This window comes from Penicillium pulvis (assembly GCF_028828015.1).
Source record: "Penicillium pulvis strain IBT 33274 chromosome Unknown contig_1_segment0_segment0, whole genome shotgun sequence".
NCBI lineage: Eukaryota > Fungi > Ascomycota > Eurotiomycetes > Eurotiales > Aspergillaceae > Penicillium > Penicillium pulvis.
Genome location: NW_026643074.1, coordinates 3,233,145 through 3,252,073, shown reverse-complemented (window position 1 = coordinate 3,252,073; position 18,929 = coordinate 3,233,145). Strand labels below are relative to the sequence as shown.

General features: G+C 47.2%; 7 protein-coding genes across 7 annotated transcripts; 3 read left to right on the top strand and 4 right to left on the bottom strand.

Annotated features, from left to right (window-relative positions):
• Nucleotides 1-54: 54 nt before the first annotated feature.
• On the bottom strand, nt 55-1,400 carry N7503_004177 (Zn(II)2Cys6 transcription factor domain-containing protein; the record flags this gene model as incomplete). Its single annotated transcript, XM_057063724.1, has 3 exons — nt 55-870; nt 943-1,245; nt 1,299-1,400. The coding sequence occupies 3 exons, from the start codon at nt 1,398-1,400 to the stop codon at nt 55-57; spliced, it is 1,221 nt and encodes a 406-aa protein (XP_056924639.1).
• Nucleotides 1,401-1,958: 558 nt separating this feature from the next.
• Nucleotides 1,959-2,852, top strand: N7503_004176 (SDR family oxidoreductase; the record flags this gene model as incomplete). Its single annotated transcript, XM_057063723.1, has 1 exon — nt 1,959-2,852. The coding sequence occupies one exon, from the start codon at nt 1,959-1,961 to the stop codon at nt 2,850-2,852; it is 894 nt and encodes a 297-aa protein (XP_056924638.1).
• Nucleotides 2,853-5,424: 2,572 nt separating this feature from the next.
• On the top strand, nt 5,425-8,907 carry N7503_004175 (pyridoxal phosphate-dependent decarboxylase family protein; the record flags this gene model as incomplete). Its single annotated transcript, XM_057063722.1, has 7 exons — nt 5,425-5,613; nt 5,666-6,059; nt 6,113-6,466; nt 6,527-7,070; nt 7,130-7,238; nt 7,290-8,203; nt 8,259-8,907. The coding sequence occupies 7 exons, from the start codon at nt 5,425-5,427 to the stop codon at nt 8,905-8,907; spliced, it is 3,153 nt and encodes a 1,050-aa protein (XP_056924637.1).
• A 596-nt stretch (nt 8,908-9,503) lies between these two features.
• On the top strand, nt 9,504-11,289 carry N7503_004174 (Zn(II)2Cys6 transcription factor; the record flags this gene model as incomplete). Its single annotated transcript, XM_057063721.1, has 2 exons — nt 9,504-10,202; nt 10,264-11,289. The coding sequence occupies 2 exons, from the start codon at nt 9,504-9,506 to the stop codon at nt 11,287-11,289; spliced, it is 1,725 nt and encodes a 574-aa protein (XP_056924636.1).
• A 221-nt stretch (nt 11,290-11,510) lies between these two features.
• Nucleotides 11,511-12,596, bottom strand: N7503_004173 (Aldo/keto reductase; the record flags this gene model as incomplete). The annotated part of the gene is made up of 2 exons (XM_057063720.1): nt 11,511-12,367; nt 12,422-12,596. The coding sequence occupies 2 exons, from the start codon at nt 12,594-12,596 to the stop codon at nt 11,511-11,513; spliced, it is 1,032 nt and encodes a 343-aa protein (XP_056924635.1).
• A 427-nt stretch (nt 12,597-13,023) lies between these two features.
• Nucleotides 13,024-15,011, bottom strand: N7503_004172 (putative flavin-binding monooxygenase; the record flags this gene model as incomplete). The annotated part of the gene is made up of 3 exons (XM_057063719.1): nt 13,024-13,615; nt 13,693-14,228; nt 14,286-15,011. 3 exons carry the CDS (start codon nt 15,009-15,011, stop codon nt 13,024-13,026), a joined length of 1,854 nt encoding a protein of 617 aa, XP_056924634.1.
• Nucleotides 15,012-16,109: 1,098 nt separating this feature from the next.
• N7503_004171 (Zn(II)2Cys6 transcription factor) lies at nt 16,110-18,171 on the bottom strand (the record flags this gene model as incomplete). The annotated part of the gene is made up of 2 exons (XM_057063718.1): nt 16,110-17,228; nt 17,287-18,171. The coding sequence occupies 2 exons, from the start codon at nt 18,169-18,171 to the stop codon at nt 16,110-16,112; spliced, it is 2,004 nt and encodes a 667-aa protein (XP_056924633.1).
• Between the last annotated feature and the right edge of the window lie 758 nt (nt 18,172-18,929).

Genomic DNA, 18,929 nt, shown 5'->3' with positions numbered 1-18,929 from the left:
ATGATAGTTAAATTTCGATATTCCTTTATGGTATAACTTGGTGAGATTTGACATCTATAGAAACATTGGTGGCATCTGGCTATCACATTCACACTTTGCCTTGGGCAACTTTAACATTCTTTGAATATCACCATCGTCAGCATGGTATTTCTCCAAGTATAGGCATATTGAATGGCATTCCAACCGCGCTCGTCTTGTTATAAACCAGACAGAGGAGTCGGATATAAGCGCATACCAATATGCAAATATCAGTAGCGCCCGTGCATCTTTACGGACCAACAGCGATCTGAAATCAGGTCTCATTAGGCTCAAAAATGAGACGAATTTTCCGGTCACTCGTGTATGTGTGGCTTGCCACAGATCAGACAACATGGAAACAGCGGAGTAATACGGGTTCTGACTGCAAGCAAGTGGTTCGTCCAGTGAACATAACTGGACGAATTCAGGTGCCATTTCTGATAATTCACGAAGAGGTGGTGTTTTCATAATCTCGGTATAGTGGCCTGCCATACGGTGAAAGATGCTGTCCGGTCGAAGTGGATCGGTTGCTCGCCAGATTGCTTTCTTACCCGTTGAGAAGTTCAACCAGTCAAAGTCTGATGGATCGTCGGGTTTGAGTGGCCATGCTTCTGCTGGAGTTGATGCGTCAATGGAAGATAAACTAGCGATCCCCAACATCGCTGCTGAGGACCAAAGAGCATCGCGTTCTTCATTTAAGATTGGACTAGATAGCTTTTTTCTGAGAAGTCCAGCGCATTGAGTTTCATGATAAACCTCAGCGACTGATCGTGTGTTGTCTTCTGGTCCTGTCACAAGATAGCGATCATGAGTGGTAGTGACAGCCAAAATGATTCGCATTAAAAACGGGTGCTAGGAGTCTCAGTCAGGTCTTGGAATGGCAAGCCGAGTATAGTATCTTATTACCTGCATCGCGAGTCTTACAACATCATTTTGATAAATCTCACAGGCCAATCGGCCTAGAAAAGAGAAAACAGTGCGGTTTCTGAAGCGATATAGACGTGCCAGGCTATCGGAGTCCATCTGGAAGGAGCCGGGGCCATGTCCTACTATGATTGCAGGCATAGATATGGTTCGACTAGGTTTTGAATCAAAAACCAGGTGACCAAAGGGACTGTCATTGGTGTTGTTCTTCGCGAGTTGCAAGTCTGAATTATGACCCATTCTATAATTGCAAGTGACACCAAATGAAATGCACTTCTGGCATTGCGGTTGGGCTTCATCGCACTGTAACAAATGTCATTAATCAAGTCCAAATACGCTAGGTAACTGGGGCTCACTTTGATTCTTCGGAGTTTACAGTTTCGGCAGCCCCGACGGGATTTAGTATGTGCCCGACGGTGGCGGGTCTGGTCCTTGGATCCTGGCTGGCTTGACGGCATTTTAACTTAACAGAGACGCTGAATGGGCAAGAGGACGGCAAAGAGGGAGAAAGAGATGTCTCTCTGCGTCGTTGAAATGGCCTTGCCCCACTCTGTTAACTCCGGGCTGAGCCCCAGCAGAGCGGGCATATGCCGCCCCCCTGATTCGCCACAATAGATGGATATATGACCCCACATACAGTCCAGCCGCGGATCGCCGTTGGTTGAGACTAAAACGCGCTAACCCGCAGTCGTATCCGGGGTGTAAGAGCTGTCAGATCTGATCCAAACATTTCCTCCTGAGCCCCGAATTCATAGGATTTCCACAATCGTGAAAGGCACTAAAAAGGACATAAATCCATATCTCCGTCCGAATCTCGGACTTGAATTGCTCGATCAGAAATATAAATACTTCGAATTCCTGGAACTTCAACACAAAATCATTCCAAAATTAAGACATCAATCTTGAACATCAGCAGCCTTCCCCATTTGTTTTCTCTCTGCTTTCTTCCACTCGTCCCTTTGACCAATCCTAATTGGAAGCCATTACCACTCCGTTTAAAAAACCTCGACCTCAATATGCACGTCTTTGTTACTGGTGCCACCGGCTTTGTCGGCCAAGCTGTCGTACAAGAGCTCCTTGATGCTGGCCATACCGTCACCGGCCTTGCTCGCTCGGATGCTTCAGCTAAAGCTCTACAGAATAAAGGTGTTGACGTTGTTCGCGGTTCTCTTGAAGATATCGATTGCCTAAAGAGCGCAGCATCCAAGTCAGACGGTGTCATTCACCTCGCTTTCAATCATGATTTCACCAATTTTGCCGCAAACTCGCTGGCTGAGCGTACGGCCATTTTCGCCATGATTGATGCCCTGGCAGGATCCAACAAGCCTCTGGTTTTCACCTCGGGCACCATGACTCTAGAGAAGGGCGAGGTGGGTACTGAGGATAAAGGTGCAGCGACCAACACGCCATTTAGTGCTCGCAGTGATACAGAGCAAGGGGCGCTCAATCTTTCATCGAAGGGAGTGCGAGTATCTTGCGTTCGCCTGTCTCCCACAACCCATGGCGAAGGAGACAAGGGCTTCGTCTGGCTGATTGCCGAGTTCGCACGCGCGAACGGTCAATCGGTTTATGTTGGCGACGGGCTCAACCGATGGCCTGCTGTTCATCGCCGCGATGCAGCCCACCTGTTCCGTCTAGCCCTTGAGAAAGGAGTTGCGGGCAGAAGGTATCATGCTGTTGCCGAAGAGGGTGTTTTGATGAAGGATATTGCTGGAGCCATTGGCAAAGCCACAGGCCTTCCGACAGTTTCCCAGAATTTTGAGGCTGCTTCAAAGCATTTTGCTGGTTTTCTGGTACATCCTGTCATGGCTGATAATCCTGCTTCAAGCAGGCAGACGCAAGAGCAGCTAGGATGGTCAGCTTCTGAGCGCACTATACTTGCAGATATTGAAGCGGGTGTTTATAATTGAGTCAGGAGTGAATTTGGGCTACAAATTCTTTTGATCGCAGAACCCTAGTCTGGCCGCATTGACTGAGGGACACTGTGATGTGAATCTTGTATGGTATTTGTCAGAGCCTGGAGATCAGGTGATCACTGTTCTGTAGATAGACCAGCGCTTCTTTCTCTTGTTCTCTCCTTCTTTTCTCCATACCACCACAATACACATATTTTTTTTGTCTGTTCTTTTTTTCTGGTAGCAGCAGCCTGTAGCCGCTTGTACTTCTTCTCGTCTTTCTTTGTCCTCTGATACTTGACCAGCGTATTACGCCTGACAACTTTGAAGAATGGGCACGAAGTGTACAAAAATCCCGTAGAACTCCAGGGGCGCCTGGAGTAGATCTTTATGAATCAGCACTGTTCCACTGGCATAATTGACCAAGTCATCCCTAGCACGGTTCAGTTTGAGTATGCAACATGCGACCATCTTTTCTATGCAACTTCAGCTTGCTGCCATGGGCTTTTTCTTGTTTCCTCCTGTGCAAATTTTGTCATTATGAATGAAGCAAGTGGAAGCAGTGCTGAGGATGGAAAGTCGCCTCCTACAGCATCATTTCAGTGACATGCTTGTTCTAGACGAACGACACGACGTTGAATTTACAAATTAGTCTTAAACAGTAAACGTCATACACATTACCGCGTTACGACATGACATTATAATATAAATTAAACACACCGGATTAGCTAGGCACACGGTCCATACACTGCTAATCAAGAGGCGATGTACAAAATATGGAAAACCGCATGTGATATGGATACGAAGAATCGATTTGATGTCTAGAACGGTGAGCTTTCTGAGTTGCTGCTTCTCATTGAATTGTTAATCTGTGTAGCATCGGTTTACACTTTAACCAGACGCGATGAACAGCGAGAGATAAGCGATGATTTAATAACTGGACCGCAACCAAATGAAAAGGATCGTCCCGTTCCGTGGAGGTCCGACCCAATTAAGCGGTGTTTGGTCCCGCTGAATCGAACACTAGGACTTCTGTATACAACTCGAAGCCACCAATTGGGTATAACAACATTCAGCCCAAATTTAGTCTTGCAAAATAAACTGTGGCTCTTTCCATAATGAACACCTGGAAATGTTGCAGTTTTTGTATGTATGTTCAGGTCAGGGATTGGCTGGTCAATTCAACAGATGGTAAAGACGATTTTGCCAGCGTTACAATATTCCAAGGTTGTCTACCTAAAATTGATGAACATTTTGCTTTCAGACTTTGAACTTTGGAGTAATGTGACTTTAAGGGATCGAGCGTAAGTACGCCATGACGTGGTGAGACTATGGCGCATCAGAACAACGGCGTCTCCACACCACCTCGGACCTCAGAGACAACATATTTTGGTGCACATGAATCAAATATATTCAAAACCAAGTTCGGGTCTACTCTGGCTCTCACTCGGCATGGTTGGCATTTCATTTCCAGGGTTTCAACATAATACACTTTCTGTTGAAGAACAAATTAGAGCTCCCAAACCGGGTGAAGACTAAATACTCAATATCATGCAGAAAACTGGGACTGAAGAGCATTTTTGAGGGGTAGAATGTGTTGACGCGTTCCATTTCGTACTTCCATGGCATCTGATGAGGTAGCCGGATCTAGCCTACTGGGCATCACTTGTGCTCTTCGGCTACCACACAGCCGTACTGTGGGTTACTGTTCAGACTGTTCGACAAGCTTAGAATGGTGGGTTACGTGTTGGTGGAAAATGACCGCAAAGGAAATAAGGAGAAACGAATGCATGGCTACGTCGAACCAGTTCCAGAATGTCGCGACCATGGTTTCCGTCAGAGCATTCAAGTCCGGCTTAGGACTAAGTAGTGACAAACGCTAAACTCATCTCATTGCTGAAAACGAACAGCCAGATGGAGAAGTCTTTTCAGGGAACAATATTCTCTTCGGATCGCCACTTTCCTCTGGCTTCGTGCTGGGATATATGTTATTTGAGAATCACCAGAACGGATCCTCCAGTAAGCGGAGTAGAGATGTTCCGTCCTTTTGGTCAAGGTGGCATGATTATTGAATCAGTAGGTTTGATCAGTGCTATACTGTGCTGGCTATTATGGAGATCTACTCCTTTAGGCCGACGCAAAATATTCGCGTAATAGATCATCACCTAGCGCACAATTAGCTGCAAGCAGTCAATACCTGTGATAGACGGGCGCTATGAAACACTCACAGGTCTCCACTCTATCCTGCGAGATCCCATAAAAACTGACAAAGTATGACGGTAACGTGCATGACAAGCATTAAACAGTGGATGAAAATCAGGCTATAATGGTGAGGTCATGCAGCTTCTCATATCATGGTGAACTGGCTTCTAGGTTGAGAAATTGAAGAGATGGCGAGTCGTACACGCACCAATGCACACCAACCAAGGGTGAGGACCTGAAAGAGAAATTGACCCGAGGTGAAATGAACTGCACATAGCACGTTATAACCTTCGAATAATGTTATATAAAATCTCTCAATTTCAATCTTTCATCTCCATCTTTTCTCCAGAACATAGAACATCCCGAAAAACAAAACCGCTCCATTATGTCCGGATCTGATACCTGTCTCACAGCTCATGCTGAGTGCGGCGAGGACCAAATCACCGACCAAAATGTAATCAACAATTATTTCATCGGCCCACGGGCTTCTAACTTGCCTGACTTCAGAGCAAACATCAACACTGTCCTAGATGAATTGCTTGAAACTAGGCAAGATTATTTTCCCCAGGACAATGTACTTGTTTCCCTCGCTTTCTGATGTGTCAGACTCAGCTCACCTCTTGAAGAACCGAAAATTCATTCCAAAAGAAGTGCGAAGGTCAAAGAAGTTCCAAAAGATCAGGGACAACTTTGGTGATGTCGTCCGAAAGGTTGCCCAGCTGCTGGGAGAGCACTCAGTGCCTTTCTGGTCTCCCCGTTATGAGGCCCACATGTGCACCGACATGACCATGCCTTCTCTGTTGGGGTATTTCATGACGATGCTGTATAACCCTAACAACGTTGCTCTTGAAGCCAGTCCTTTGACCACGGTTGCGGAGCTGAAAGTGGGAGAGCAACTTTGTGAGTTGTTTGGATATAAAACTGCTCTCACTCCTAATGGAGAGAGAAAAGATGAGCCAGACTCATGGGGCCATGTCACCTGCGATGGAACTGTGGCAAATTTGGAATCCATTTGGGTTGGTAAGTACCTCACTTCTGGTGTCGTACGAATATAATACTGAAGCTGCGACTAGCACGAAACCTAAAGTTTTACCCCTTGGCGCTCTCCCAAGCCATCAAGAAGGGAAACCTCAATTTCATCGAGGATAGGTTCGAGGTCGAGACCTGTAAGGATGGAAAAAAGAATTTCGCAAAACTGGAAACTTGGGATTTGCTCAATCTGAAACCCGAAACGGTGCTTGATCTGCCAGACAAGCTGTACAAAGATTTCGGCATTTCGAGGGACTATCTCAAAGATGCTCTGGATGATTACAACATCCAATCGGCAGGCCTAATTCCCAAAGAGACTGACCAGCTCTATAAGAGCCTCAAGCCGATGAAGTATCTTCTGGCGAAAACTCGTCACTACTCATGGCCGAAAGGCCTTGGTATGTGACTCTCCATCCCTATCAGATAACTTGAAAAGAACACAAAGCTAAAAATTCCAGCAATTGCCGGGCTGGGCTCTGGAAATATCCTGGAAGTCGATGTTGACGAAGACGCACACATTGACATTTCGCAATTGGAAGAAGAGCTGAGAAAGTGTCTTGACGAGCACATTCCAGTCTATGCGGTTGTGGGAATTATTGGCTCCACCGAAGAGGGCTCTGTCGACGCACTGGAGAAGATTGTTTGCATCAGAGACAGAATGCAGAAGGAGGGTCTCTCATTCCTCATTCATGCTGACGCTGCCTGGGGAGGCTACTTTGCCACGATGCTGCATCGAGGGGAAAATGGTAAACCTAGACGTGGCGATGCCGAAAAAGGTGCTGTCCCGGCCTTGACCCTGCGAAAGGAAACTGAAACAAGCCTTTTGGCACTTCACCTCGTGGATTCAATCACAGTTGACCCGCACAAGGCTGGCTATGTGCCATACCCAGCTGGAAGTCTCGTATACAAGGATGGCCGTATGCGACACCTGGTGACATGGTCCAGCCCTTATCTTTCCCAGGGATCTGAGGATAACATTGGTGTCTATGGCGTAGAGGGAAGGTGTGTTGTCTTGATACTACCTCAGCTGATGCTCTCAATTCTAACCACGGATTTTGTAGTAAACCGGGAGCTGCCGCCATGTCAACATGGCTTTCTAACCAGACCATTGGCCTGGATCCAGATGGGTATGGAAAGCTGCTTGGTCAAGCATCTTTCACCAGCTCTAGAGTAGGTTCCTTGTTGTTCGAAGAATTGACTTTATCGCTGAAACCCTAATAGTTATCTGTGCGCTACGCTGTCTTGAGCGACTTCAGAGAAGAGAACCGGAAGAATTTCATTTGCGTCCCATTCAACAGACTGCCTAAAGAGAGAGAAGGATATGATTTCGATTCCAAAGAAGCTGAAAAGAACCGTGACGAGATAAGGAAGCTCATCCTGGGACAGGAAAACGAGAAATTGATGAATGATCCCGACGCAATGGCCATATTGCGTCGGTTGGGTTCTGACACGAACATCAATTGCTTTGCCCTCAACTTCTATCTTGACAAACGTAACACAGAACTCAACACCGACGTGGAAGAAGCCAACTACCTGATGAAGAGAGTTGTAGACAGACTTTCGATCACCACTGCCAACACCGACCCAACGAAGATTCCCATCTTCCTGACCTCCACCAAGTTTGAGCCCCAACAGTACGAAAACTGCGCAATGACATTCATGAAGAGATTGGGCCTTGCCAAGGTCAGACAGGACCTATTTGTTCTGCGAAACGTGGTCATGAGCCCATTCCCCACCAAGCATTACTTTATTGGCGAACTTTGGGATGAGTTCGAAAAGGTCATCAACGAAGAAGTTGCAGAAGTCAGGATTCGCAACGATCCGTCGGCACACAAAGCCCAATTCCTTCTGCAGGGCACGGAAACAACCGGAAAGACATTCCTAGTGCTGCAAACCTCTTTCCATAATGGTACTCTCCGACAGCAGCTCATTGTCTCCGCAGACTTCGAAGACAAGGTCAAGCAGAAGTATCTTGAGTTCAAAGGCAAAAGTCCAGAGACACCGCTCCTCTTAATTTCTAAAGAAAACATAAATCTTGAAGATGGTATTAAAAGACTCCCTAAAGAGTCCTTCAAGTTCACCGCGGAACTTTTCAAAAAGGCAGAATATCTCAAGCACCAGGATAACAACAACTTGTATGACATTCCTTGAAGGGCGGAAAGCCGAATGAGCGCTAATTTAACTCTGCAGGCCTCTGAATCCGTTAGCTGAGGGAGAGGTTACGATCTCAAAGGAAGACATTATCAAAAGTCGGCCTTTGAACTCGATCAACAGAGACCGTGCGTATCCGCAACACGACATGCCATTTTACCTTTACGGCTCTCCAAACCAGATGCATATTTCCCACGTGCTGCTTCGAGCTCCCAACATTGCACTCTCCGCCGCCAACATCACCTTATCCGCCAAGGACGAATATTCGCCCAAGCCGGAAGAACACATCCATGCTGGTCATCTTTCCAGTGGATTGATCCTCGCCCTGAATGATTACCCAGAAGTAGCCATGCAGCCATTCCAAGAAATGGTGTCGGCGACAGACATAAACGAATATCACGACTTCTTTTTCAGGAAAGATATGAGTTTTGACGTTTCAGTGTGGAAGGACCCAAAGAAGAATGCTGACAAGGGCCCAGATCTGCTGAAAACGATTGGGCAGCCATTTTGGAAAGGAGTGTTGACTTTAAGCTCGGACTTGGACTTTGACTCTGTGTGGCCCAATAAAGATCCAGCGGCTAAGAAAAAAGTCGATTGTGATCACTGGCAGGATGAGCTTTCAAAGATTCCCAAAGTCCTTAGTGCCAAAGATCAGGATGAAGGATTAGAGAGGACTTCTGCTTCTTGAATAAGCTAATCAGGGATGATAAGATGCAATATGACGCTCACCTGGACATTCACTTTTGTATTGAGCTCAAATAAACTACGTAAATTACTTAAAGGCAACAATAATGGTTGGTAGAAATACAACCAGCGTATATCCGATTCCTATCTAATGTAGTGGAGAACACCTAGATACTGGATATTACGGACATAACTAGACATCGTGAATAGTATTTCGAGAGCCATTATCTTCCGCCCGTATTATCGTAACATAATTTGACCATTTCCTGATTCGGGTATATATTACTGAGTCATACTTTTATACGTAACTAACTTAACTAACAACCAGAGTATACATTGAATCAGTCATGTGGCACGTGACTAATTCAAGCGTGATTACTTGAGTCTGAGCCCGTGCTAACGTTTAGTTAGTTATTTAGTGATGCTAATTGAGCCTTAATGCTCTCATAAAAGCGGCGGTCGCGGTAGGAAGGCCCTACCTGGCAGACATTTTCCTGTCTATATAGGTGCATTTGAGTGGAGACTTGTTGGCGTAGAAGTCACGTGTACCCTTGCTTACATGGAGGCTCGTCTCGATCTCCTTCGCCCAACTATGCTATAATGGCAAACCCGGTCCTAGAGGAAACCAGGGCGCTTGGAGGTTTATCGGGCCCATCAAACCTCATTTTAAAACGACGCAAATTGCGACAAGGGACAACAAGTTGCTGGGAATGCAAGCACCGCAAGAAGAAGTGCGAATTCGGAGCCGGATCCACTACTTGTAACACCTGCCAACGACTTGGGTTGCCATGCGTCAGTCAAGATCTCAAAGATCCTGTCAATGTTCATGAAGACCTTGGCCGCCGTCTTGACCAAGTGGAGGCGTTGGTGACTCAATTAGTTCGCCAACGAAACGTCCACCGCCAAGAATTAAAAAGGACTGGAAAACCTGAGCTGGCTTTGCCAACTTTGAGCTCGGTCAATCATGAACGATTATCTCGAGGCTGGTCCCTCACAGGGTACCTTTATTCCATGCTCCCAGATCCGTCTACTGCTGCAGTGATTTTAAATAGCACCAAGCTATTCTCCTCGCCTCTACAAATATCCCAGTCAAAATCTGGCAATACTCTATCTCATAAGAGACCGAGTGCAGATCCTCTTTCGCTGAATTCTCATCCTGTTGTTTTTGCTCGGAGACTCGTTCAACTCGCCGTTTGCCTAAAGCAATCCAATGCCTTATCCTCGGGGCAACTCATAGTACACCTGAATGAGTCCATCGACGATGCTGCGCAGCGATATTATGACGCGGCATCTCAATACGTGACTTCACAGGATTATCTCATAGCGTCTCTAGATGGACTAGAAACCCTGATGCTTCAAGGGGGGATATCATATCACCAATGGTGATTTTCGGGCTGCATGGGCTATTCAACGTCGCGCAGCAAATATTTCTCAGGCAATCGATCTGCCAAATTTGGCAAAAGAACCCGGTAGCCGATCAGAGCATCTGTGGTTCTATATCACCTATAGTGACCGCTTTCTGTCACTCATGCTCGGCCTTCCGTTCAATGTTGCCGATGATACCTTTGCAAGTACGTCAAACCTTGCGGCCAGTGCTCCTGCGCAAAGGCTGGAGCGCATACACGCACATCTAGCGGGATATATCATCGCGCGAAATTTACGGATGCGAAAAAGTACTGGATTCGAAGAAGACTCATTTCATTACGAACACTACGCCGAGACGAAGAACATCGACGACTATTTGAAGAGAGCCGCTCGAATTCTACCAAACAGTTGGTGGTTGGCGCCATCCTTGGACACTGTATTCGATGGTGAGTTGGAAAGAACAGCCAAGCTTCTGACGCAAATGCACCAATATTATTTGCTTGTTCTTTTGCACCAGCCTTATACAATTCATAATCAAAACGTGGATTTGGATAGGGATTACTCATACAGCAGATTTGCCGCGGTGTCTGCGAGCCGTGAAGTGTTGTCACGCTATCTCACAATTCGCAACTACCATCGCTCACCTTCATATCGGGCCCTGGATGAAAAGGCTTTCATGGCTTCAGTCACACTTCTTTTCTCTCACTTCTTCGGGCACGAAAATGCAACTGCCTACTTCTTTGAACACCAGCGATCGAGTGACCTTGGTACAATCGAGAAAGTGACTGATCTTTTTGAAGACCTTTCTGTCACACTCGAGGCTTCTGGCCTCTGCGGATCGCAAATACTGAGAAAATTCATGCAAGTTGAGGAGAATGCTGCAAATGGCTCTGTCTATCGCACATGGAGCAAAATTGAGACTAGCACAAGTGCTGATCAAGTCTGTGCTGATCAATTTGTTATTCAACTTCCTATCCCATATTTTGGTATTATTCTTATCTCAGGTCAGTCCTCTAATTAGTGCTTGGTGACAAGATCTAAGATCAGACAGCGACAGATAAAGTGGGAAATCTCGAGGGCCAGCTGCCTACCCTAGATGTCCCATTGCGAGGAACCTCTATGGAGCAAGAAATGCTAGGATCTGCAAATTATGAAACTGATACAAATCTTTTCAATGACTGGATACACGATGAGCAAATTGACGACAGTTAATGCACTGGGCATTATCAATGAAACAGAAGATTACTCCAAAGCTGGTGTGTCTGCAAAGTCATACCCAGTTGTAGCCTGAAAGCGGCCACCAAGAACTCTCTCACCAAGCTGGCGAATATTCTTCTCTTCTTCCTCAGACAAATATACGAAGAGACTTTCCAAGTTCTCCTCAAGGCGCAGGGTCTTCGAGCTCCCAGGAATAGGGAATATATCATCTCCTTGGGCAAGCAGCCAAGCAAGAGAAATCTGCGGTGTCGTGACACCTTTCGCCCTTGCAACTTCAGCAATCTCATCAACGAGAGCCATATTCTTCTCAATATTCCCTTCTTGAAGCCAAGGCAAGAATAACCCTCGTTTATCACCACCCTTAGTGACATCCTCCTTTGAGCGAATACCCCCAGTCAGGATCCCGTTCCCAAGTGGGCTGTAGCAGACAATCGCGACGCCCAGCTCTCGCGCCGTTTCAAGCAATTTCCGCTTCGGAGATTCGATCTCCCTGCAAAAAAGGCTGTACTCAACCTGAACACACGTAATTGGATGAACAGCATGCGCGCGACGCAAAGATTCCGCGCTACACTCACTCAGTCCGATATACTTGATCTTGCCGGCATCCTTGAGTTCCACCATCGCCTGCAAAGTCTTTTCGATTGGTGTCACTTTGTCCAAGCGATGAACATAGTACAGATCGACGAAAGGGAGTCCAAGACGGTTGAGGGAGCACTCGATTGCGGTACGACAATACTCAGGCGTCGAGTTCATGGTGAATCCGGGTGGCGTGGGAGTGTTCACGATACCAAATTTCGTGGCAAGAAATATGTCTTTGCGCTTGTCAGGGTTTGCAGCAAACCATTTTCCTAGGACGTCTTCGGAATCGCCGTACTTGTCGGCTTCAGGACAGCTTCAGTATTGTTTGTTTGCATCTGCGTAGTGTTTAGACTCACCTGTATCCCAAAATCGCTCGCCTCTTTTGTACGCCTCATCAAGGAAATCGAGTCTTTCTTCATCCGATAGAGAGTTACCATAAGTACCACTAGCGCCCATGAGGCCCAGTCCCAGCCGAGGAACCAGAGGTCCATTTCCCAGGCGACGGGTTGGTAGTGTTTTCAAAACGGCCATGATTCTGAATGAAGTTCGATTTTTTGTTTGAGCGGTAGTCAATTGAGCTTTGTGATCTTTCACAGGACATGATGTGCTTTAAAGCCAGTATTGATCATTAGGGACGTCCGGATATAGCGGCGGACGAGTGCTTAACAACAAATATACAACCTCGGAACCAATCATATCGTATGCCGCCAATCCCCGTTAACTCCGGAGTCCCCACATCTACTCATACAGCCCCCTTGTTTGGATTGTGGATACTACAGGTATCCTCTGGGCATGGCCGTCTACTCTAAGTGGTTCTTTTGCATTGATTGTCACTGTAAGGCTTCAGTTTTTGGATAAAATTGGTGGATGTGCTTCAGTTCAAATTTGACAATCAGCAAATTCACTGCTGGTCTAATTCTATCTTGTGCTTTGTCTAATTCTTATATGCAGTATAGCTCTAATACTGGCGGTTGCCGGTCGAAAGCCCAGCCTCAACAGCCTTGATCTGGAAAGCCAGGAATTTAGAGTAGACGCGGCATAGAGCAAGGTTACCACCAAAGTAATAGAAGCCAGGGTGACCACTGGGTCGCCACATCCCTCGAAGCTCTCCCTCATTATCCAAATCCCACACATCCTGACAACGATCGGCAATTTTGTCGCCAAGAACTTTCCGAACTGTTGTGCGCATATTATCATAGCCGGTAGCCAAGACAACAATATCAGCTGGCAAAGTGCTACCATCCTCAAGACATAGCTCACGAGGCCCAAAGCCGGTGATCCCGCGCGGACTATGCTTGACCTTGATCTTGCCATCGATGATAAGTTGACTACAGCCAACATCAATGTAGTAGCCGCCACCACGTGTCATATACGCACGCGCAATACCGGCACCATCCACACCAAAGTCGAGTTGGAACCCTGCTTTACGGAGGCCATCGAGTGTTTCTTTTTCGGCGGCTGCGAAGCGCTTTGTGTTATGCACGCTTAGGGCGAACTGAACGGGGAAGGGGAGACTCTCGGAGACGATATCGCATTCTTCTGTCGGAGGGCTTCATGTTCAACGTTAGCCGGAATCCGACCATCAATAGAGACTAAATGTGAATTCATGAGGGGAAATGAAACGAACCCGCCATCTTCGTGCATGCCTTCGTGCATCATAAACACGCCCTTGTCGGCAGTTATGACATATGTTCCGCTGCGCTGTAGCATAGTCACATCGGCACCATTTTCATAGTAGTTTTGGGCAATGTCGTGTCCACTGTTTCCAGTGCCGACAACGATAACCTTCTTCCCTCGCACGTCTGAGTCCGAGGCATCGGTGTGTTGGCTACCGTGGTACACAGTTCCCTGGAAGGATTCTTGGTTGGGGAAACTTGGAATCCGGGCTTCACCTGAATGTCCTGTACACCACACTACATGGCGTGGACGTAGTGTGCGTGAGGTCCCATCACCGCGAGTGACATTTACCTTCCATTCAGCAGTGGCATCGTTATACTCGGCAGATGCCACGGATGTTTTAACCCAGACATTCAATTCCATAATGCTTGCGTAGGCCTCGAACCAATCGCCGAGTTTGTCTTTGGGTGTGAACTGGGGCCAGTTCTGCGGGAATGGGAGGTATGCCATGTGCGTGAATTCGGCCGGATCGTGTGTGACTAGAGTCTTTGAAAACGGAACTGTTAGCCACAGTCCAGTTTAAGAGCTTGAGATAAGACTTACCCTGTACCGCTTACGCCAGTTATCCCCCACACGTTCGTGCTTATCGACAATCAGACACGAAAGCCCAAGGTTCTGCAGACGAGCACCTATGTTTAACCCCGCTTGACCAGCTCCCACAACCAACACAGTTGGCTCTGAATCCAGAAACTCCTTCTGTCTCTCCCTCCGCTCAATCCACGTCCCACCAGCCAAGCCTCCGGGCATAGTCTCCGTAGTACCCGCTGCTCTCCGCTTCCCGATCGGCTCTTCGGCTCCCGTCATCTCCTGCAACGATGTATACACCGCGTACGCTCTCCAGCACTCATCGGCACTCTGGGTCAACCGAATCATACCTGATCCTTTCCCAACGGCCGTCTCGAAGAAAAACATACTCGATACCCAGCTCAATCCATCAACAACCTGCTCCACTTTCGGTTGCCATTTTCCTTGGTCTTGAAGCTTGAAACCAGACAACTGGACCTGAGCCTGGCATTTGCGCAAGAATTGCTGTATCTCAGCAGCTGTGTGGAGAGTGCGCATATCCCAGTCCAGGGCTAGCATGTCACGCCACCATGAATCGGCATGGAAAAGGTATTTGAGGTCGATTGAGTCGGGCTGCGAGAGCTGGGCTTGTAGGGCATTGAACCATTGCTGAACGATAGCTCGGGGGTCACAGCCACCAGAGCTTGGGGGCGTCGTAGGAAGCTGGACGATATGTGGGTTTCCTCCCGTTAAAGTTGTTGCCATTATGAAGTAAATATGGAGACCGAGGGATAAATTTATTGCACTGAACACGCTGACAAGAGGGTCGTCCGTCTCCCATTTATAAAGCGTGAGCTCGTCTGCTTATTAAACCCCCCTTCACCCATTTTCCCATCCAGTAAGCCGTCCATCCAGACTTGTTAGAAGGAAACTCAGCCGATGTTGGAGCATGAGGGGCAGTGGGGTATTCGACGTCAGATCGACCTCCACTATCGTTCTCCACGACGCGGGGAAATGCTCGGAGTAAAACCGACCGAGGGCAGGTTTGCCGAACCCGAACAGGTAAAATCAGGCGCGGATTTCGATTTCTTCATTGCTTCTGGAATGTGGACTGCGGGTAGTAACCTAGGAGTTACTATTCTAGGCATGTCCTGGCGCCTTTACTTCTCTGGGACCGGGCCAGGGTCCTTATCCTAGTTAGATTCGATCTTTCATGTTCATTTTCCGACGTACCATCAAGTCTACTTTTGTGAGTAGACAGACCTACCGACGGTGAAAAGGTAATGAAAAGGTCAAATCAATGGATTGATGTGCAATGATGAGGAGAATCAAAGCAGGTGAGAAGTCGTTATAAATCACATGATCGCCAAAATTCTAGTGCCTCAAGAATTAGGTGTCTCACAAGGTCAACTGCAAGGATAACAGTAGGATAAATTGGCCAAAATACTTTTGCATTTTATGAAATAATCGAGGAGGCTAAAACAGGGGCTGCGAAAAATGGGATGCAGAGCACTAGAGAATCTCGCAACGCGTCACTCTAGACCAAGTGAATGATAGCGTTGCATGGGCAAAAGCGATGAGATGGGGAGAGCTATATCGTTAAAAATTGTCTAGTTGATGTATGGATTGTTTTTTGTTGTTATGATATATGTTCAGGAGAACAGAGAAAGCCCCTAGCCTCAAGTCATCCCTAGGGGTACGGGAACGTGCTAAGCTATGGGATTATGTACATGATAGAAGTATAGATAGCCACCTAGGGAAGATCATAATCATTATTGTTGAAGATAATTAGTCGGTTTTTTTAGACTCATAATAAGAAGTAGGGCTCATTATACATCGCAAGTTTTACTATTAGGTAGTGTACTAAATGCCCCCATCCTGATTCATGATAGCAATACCTTGCGCCAAATAATTCCAATCCGGAAACTCCGACCAATTAAAGTCCAAATTGTTCAAATCCAAAACTGGCGCCTCAATGCCATTCAGCGCAGCTTCATCTACCGAAGAAAGAGAGTCCGCAGCGTACTGTGTTCGTTGCTGCTGCTGTTGCTCGCTCTGCGCAACAGAAAGATTCGTATTTCTATGCGCACTCGTATTCGCATTCCGTATCCGCATTGCCTTTGCTCGTAGTTGCACGATCATGGGCCACTTAGGACCTGGATCAGGCCATGATGGGTCCCGCTCCGTGAGCTCGAAATGTGTGGTCACTGCACGCCAGGCTTCCTCCACAAATTGGCCTGTCGGAAACATACACAGGTGCCACAAGATGTAGGTTAAGAGGTGGAATTGAGTATATGTGGACGTTAACCAGCGGAAGCCGCGTAAGAGCTCGTCTTGGTACATCCTCAGACCAAGATTTAGTGCATTGCAGGCCATTCCGAGGAGTTCTTGGGCTGCTTCTATATCTACTGCTGATGAGGATGGGGATGCGGTTTGAAGCAACTTCTGTTGGAGATGGACCTCTGCTTTGGAAGCTAAGACCTGGCTGAGCAGAACTCCCAAACGCTGGATCGGAATGTCCATGTCGCCGTACTGGATGTATTTCTCATGTAGGCGGCTGCGAAATTCGGCGATTAACTGCTCGGGACGGGTGCCTTCTTCGGAGTGAACTCTTGCCTTTGCCATCGGGCGCCAAACTTTGTTGAATTCGGAGACTATCAGGACAAATGTCATTTCCGTCCAGCGGGGTTGTGAATGGACTGGTTCTGTGGATGTATCGGTGAGACTTTGATCGTCGATGTTGGCAGGTAACTGCGAATCGCCGTCACTTTCGTGCTCTGTTACAGTCAACCCGTGATCCTCCGCCATGCGGGCGTCGGTCGTAGACAGTATCCACCATAGGCGGCGGCGGATCTCGCACTCCAAGGGTGATAATTTAAAGTGCTTTCCATCGCGGTGGAGACCGATTGATTGTGCAGCTCGGATCGCTAGTCCGCGTAACATTAGCCCGGACCGGCCGCTATTGCTGTAGCGCAGACATGTCTATGTAAGGTATACTGTTAGCGGCAGAACATGGCTTAAGACTGCCATTTGAACATACCAAATAAATTGCCAGTCCTTGTAACGAGGTCACGGTTGGAGAATCAAGAAATGAAGACTGGTACATAGCGATTTCGATCCCCTGTCTGTACCGGTTCATGTCCGAGCGGATCCCATCATTATCTGGGCTGTCGGAAGCCATGGCAGTTGCAGCACCGAAGAAGATTGCAAAAAGTAAACAGTGAACATCCAGCGAGACAGAGTCAGGCCTATTGATCGCAGCAAATATGCGAGGCTTAGTCGTTGGGACATGAATAACTTTGACCACTGGATCAACTCGACTCAAAAAGGTCTCCCAAAGCATCGTAGCCTGCCATCTATTCGGAAGCAGAGACTTGATATCCAACGGGATAAGTTGCGGGTTGGTGATAATGCCATCCACCTTCATCGGCGGAGGCCTTCTCGCGGCATTATTGTTTATATTAGGCGATCCCATCGCAGACTGTAGTTCATGTTCTTTCTCCAACACCCGCGATAAGAACGGCTCATCGACATAGGTACCATTCTTCGCCAAGAAGCCAGGCTGAGTCGTGGTTTGGCGACTCTGCACAACCGCACTAGATTCCCTTGAAGATTGTGGTTCAAGGCTAGTATTGGCGGAGCGACCCGATTGCGCGTAATTAGTTGACAGGGGAAGTGATTGAGTTGACTCCCCAGTGATGGAAGTAATAGACCGTTCAAGTTGCTCCAGCCGCGCCACTAATTCAGTGGAGGTTGTCGTCTTCGGAGCTCGGCGTTTCACCCGTTTCAGGCCGGGGTATTCGCACGGAACATTAAGGCGACGACATTTGTTGCATGGGGCCTCGGAGCCTCTGTCGGACTCGCATTTGACTTTGCGCTCGTGACATCGAATACAAGACCGCTTCACATTGTATCGGCGTTCCATTGTCCTTTTCGCATACACAATACGGCTGCAAAATTCTTGGGGGTGGAGACCGGGTATAGATCAAAGTCACACATACCACCAGTGGAGATGTCGCGTGGAGGCGATAATCGCTTAGACTAAAGTGATGAAGTCGGCGTTTCGGGTTTTGGAACGCCCGAGGCCGAGCCAATGGTGATATAGTGGGTCCGTGATAAACTGGGGTAAGTACGGAGTACTAAACTGCACACTTTTAGAGTCATGGTAGAAGGACATTTTCAAGAAGGAATATGTTAATGAGAGCTGAAACAGAATAGAGGCCACTCAACTTTTTCTCATCTCATCTAATAAATGAAATGCGATTACGCTGTAGTTACTACAATCAAGGTCGTGAATTGCCTCATTTAATTTCACGAAGGAGTTTCTCCACCACTATATTGTTCTATGTTTGACACCCAATGTTTCGATTTAGGGAACCACTCATTCTGTCTTTAAAATTGAGATTAATAGTCAGGCTGTGGTGATTTGGGCTAGCTATGATTGATTCTTTATGAGATAGCTGTCCGGCCCTTAGAGTCTAAGTCATGGGAGAAGTCATGAAACATGATACTACCTAGTATTTTCGAACCTGGAATCAGGAACTCATGCTATTTACTACTCATGAAATATGTGTATCTCGTCTTAAGAAAATCCTCTTTTGTTTCGTTCATGTGGATATCAAATCCATGCTAAACACCAGTCTATCCCGAGACATCATGTACAGGGATGAACCCCATGGAATA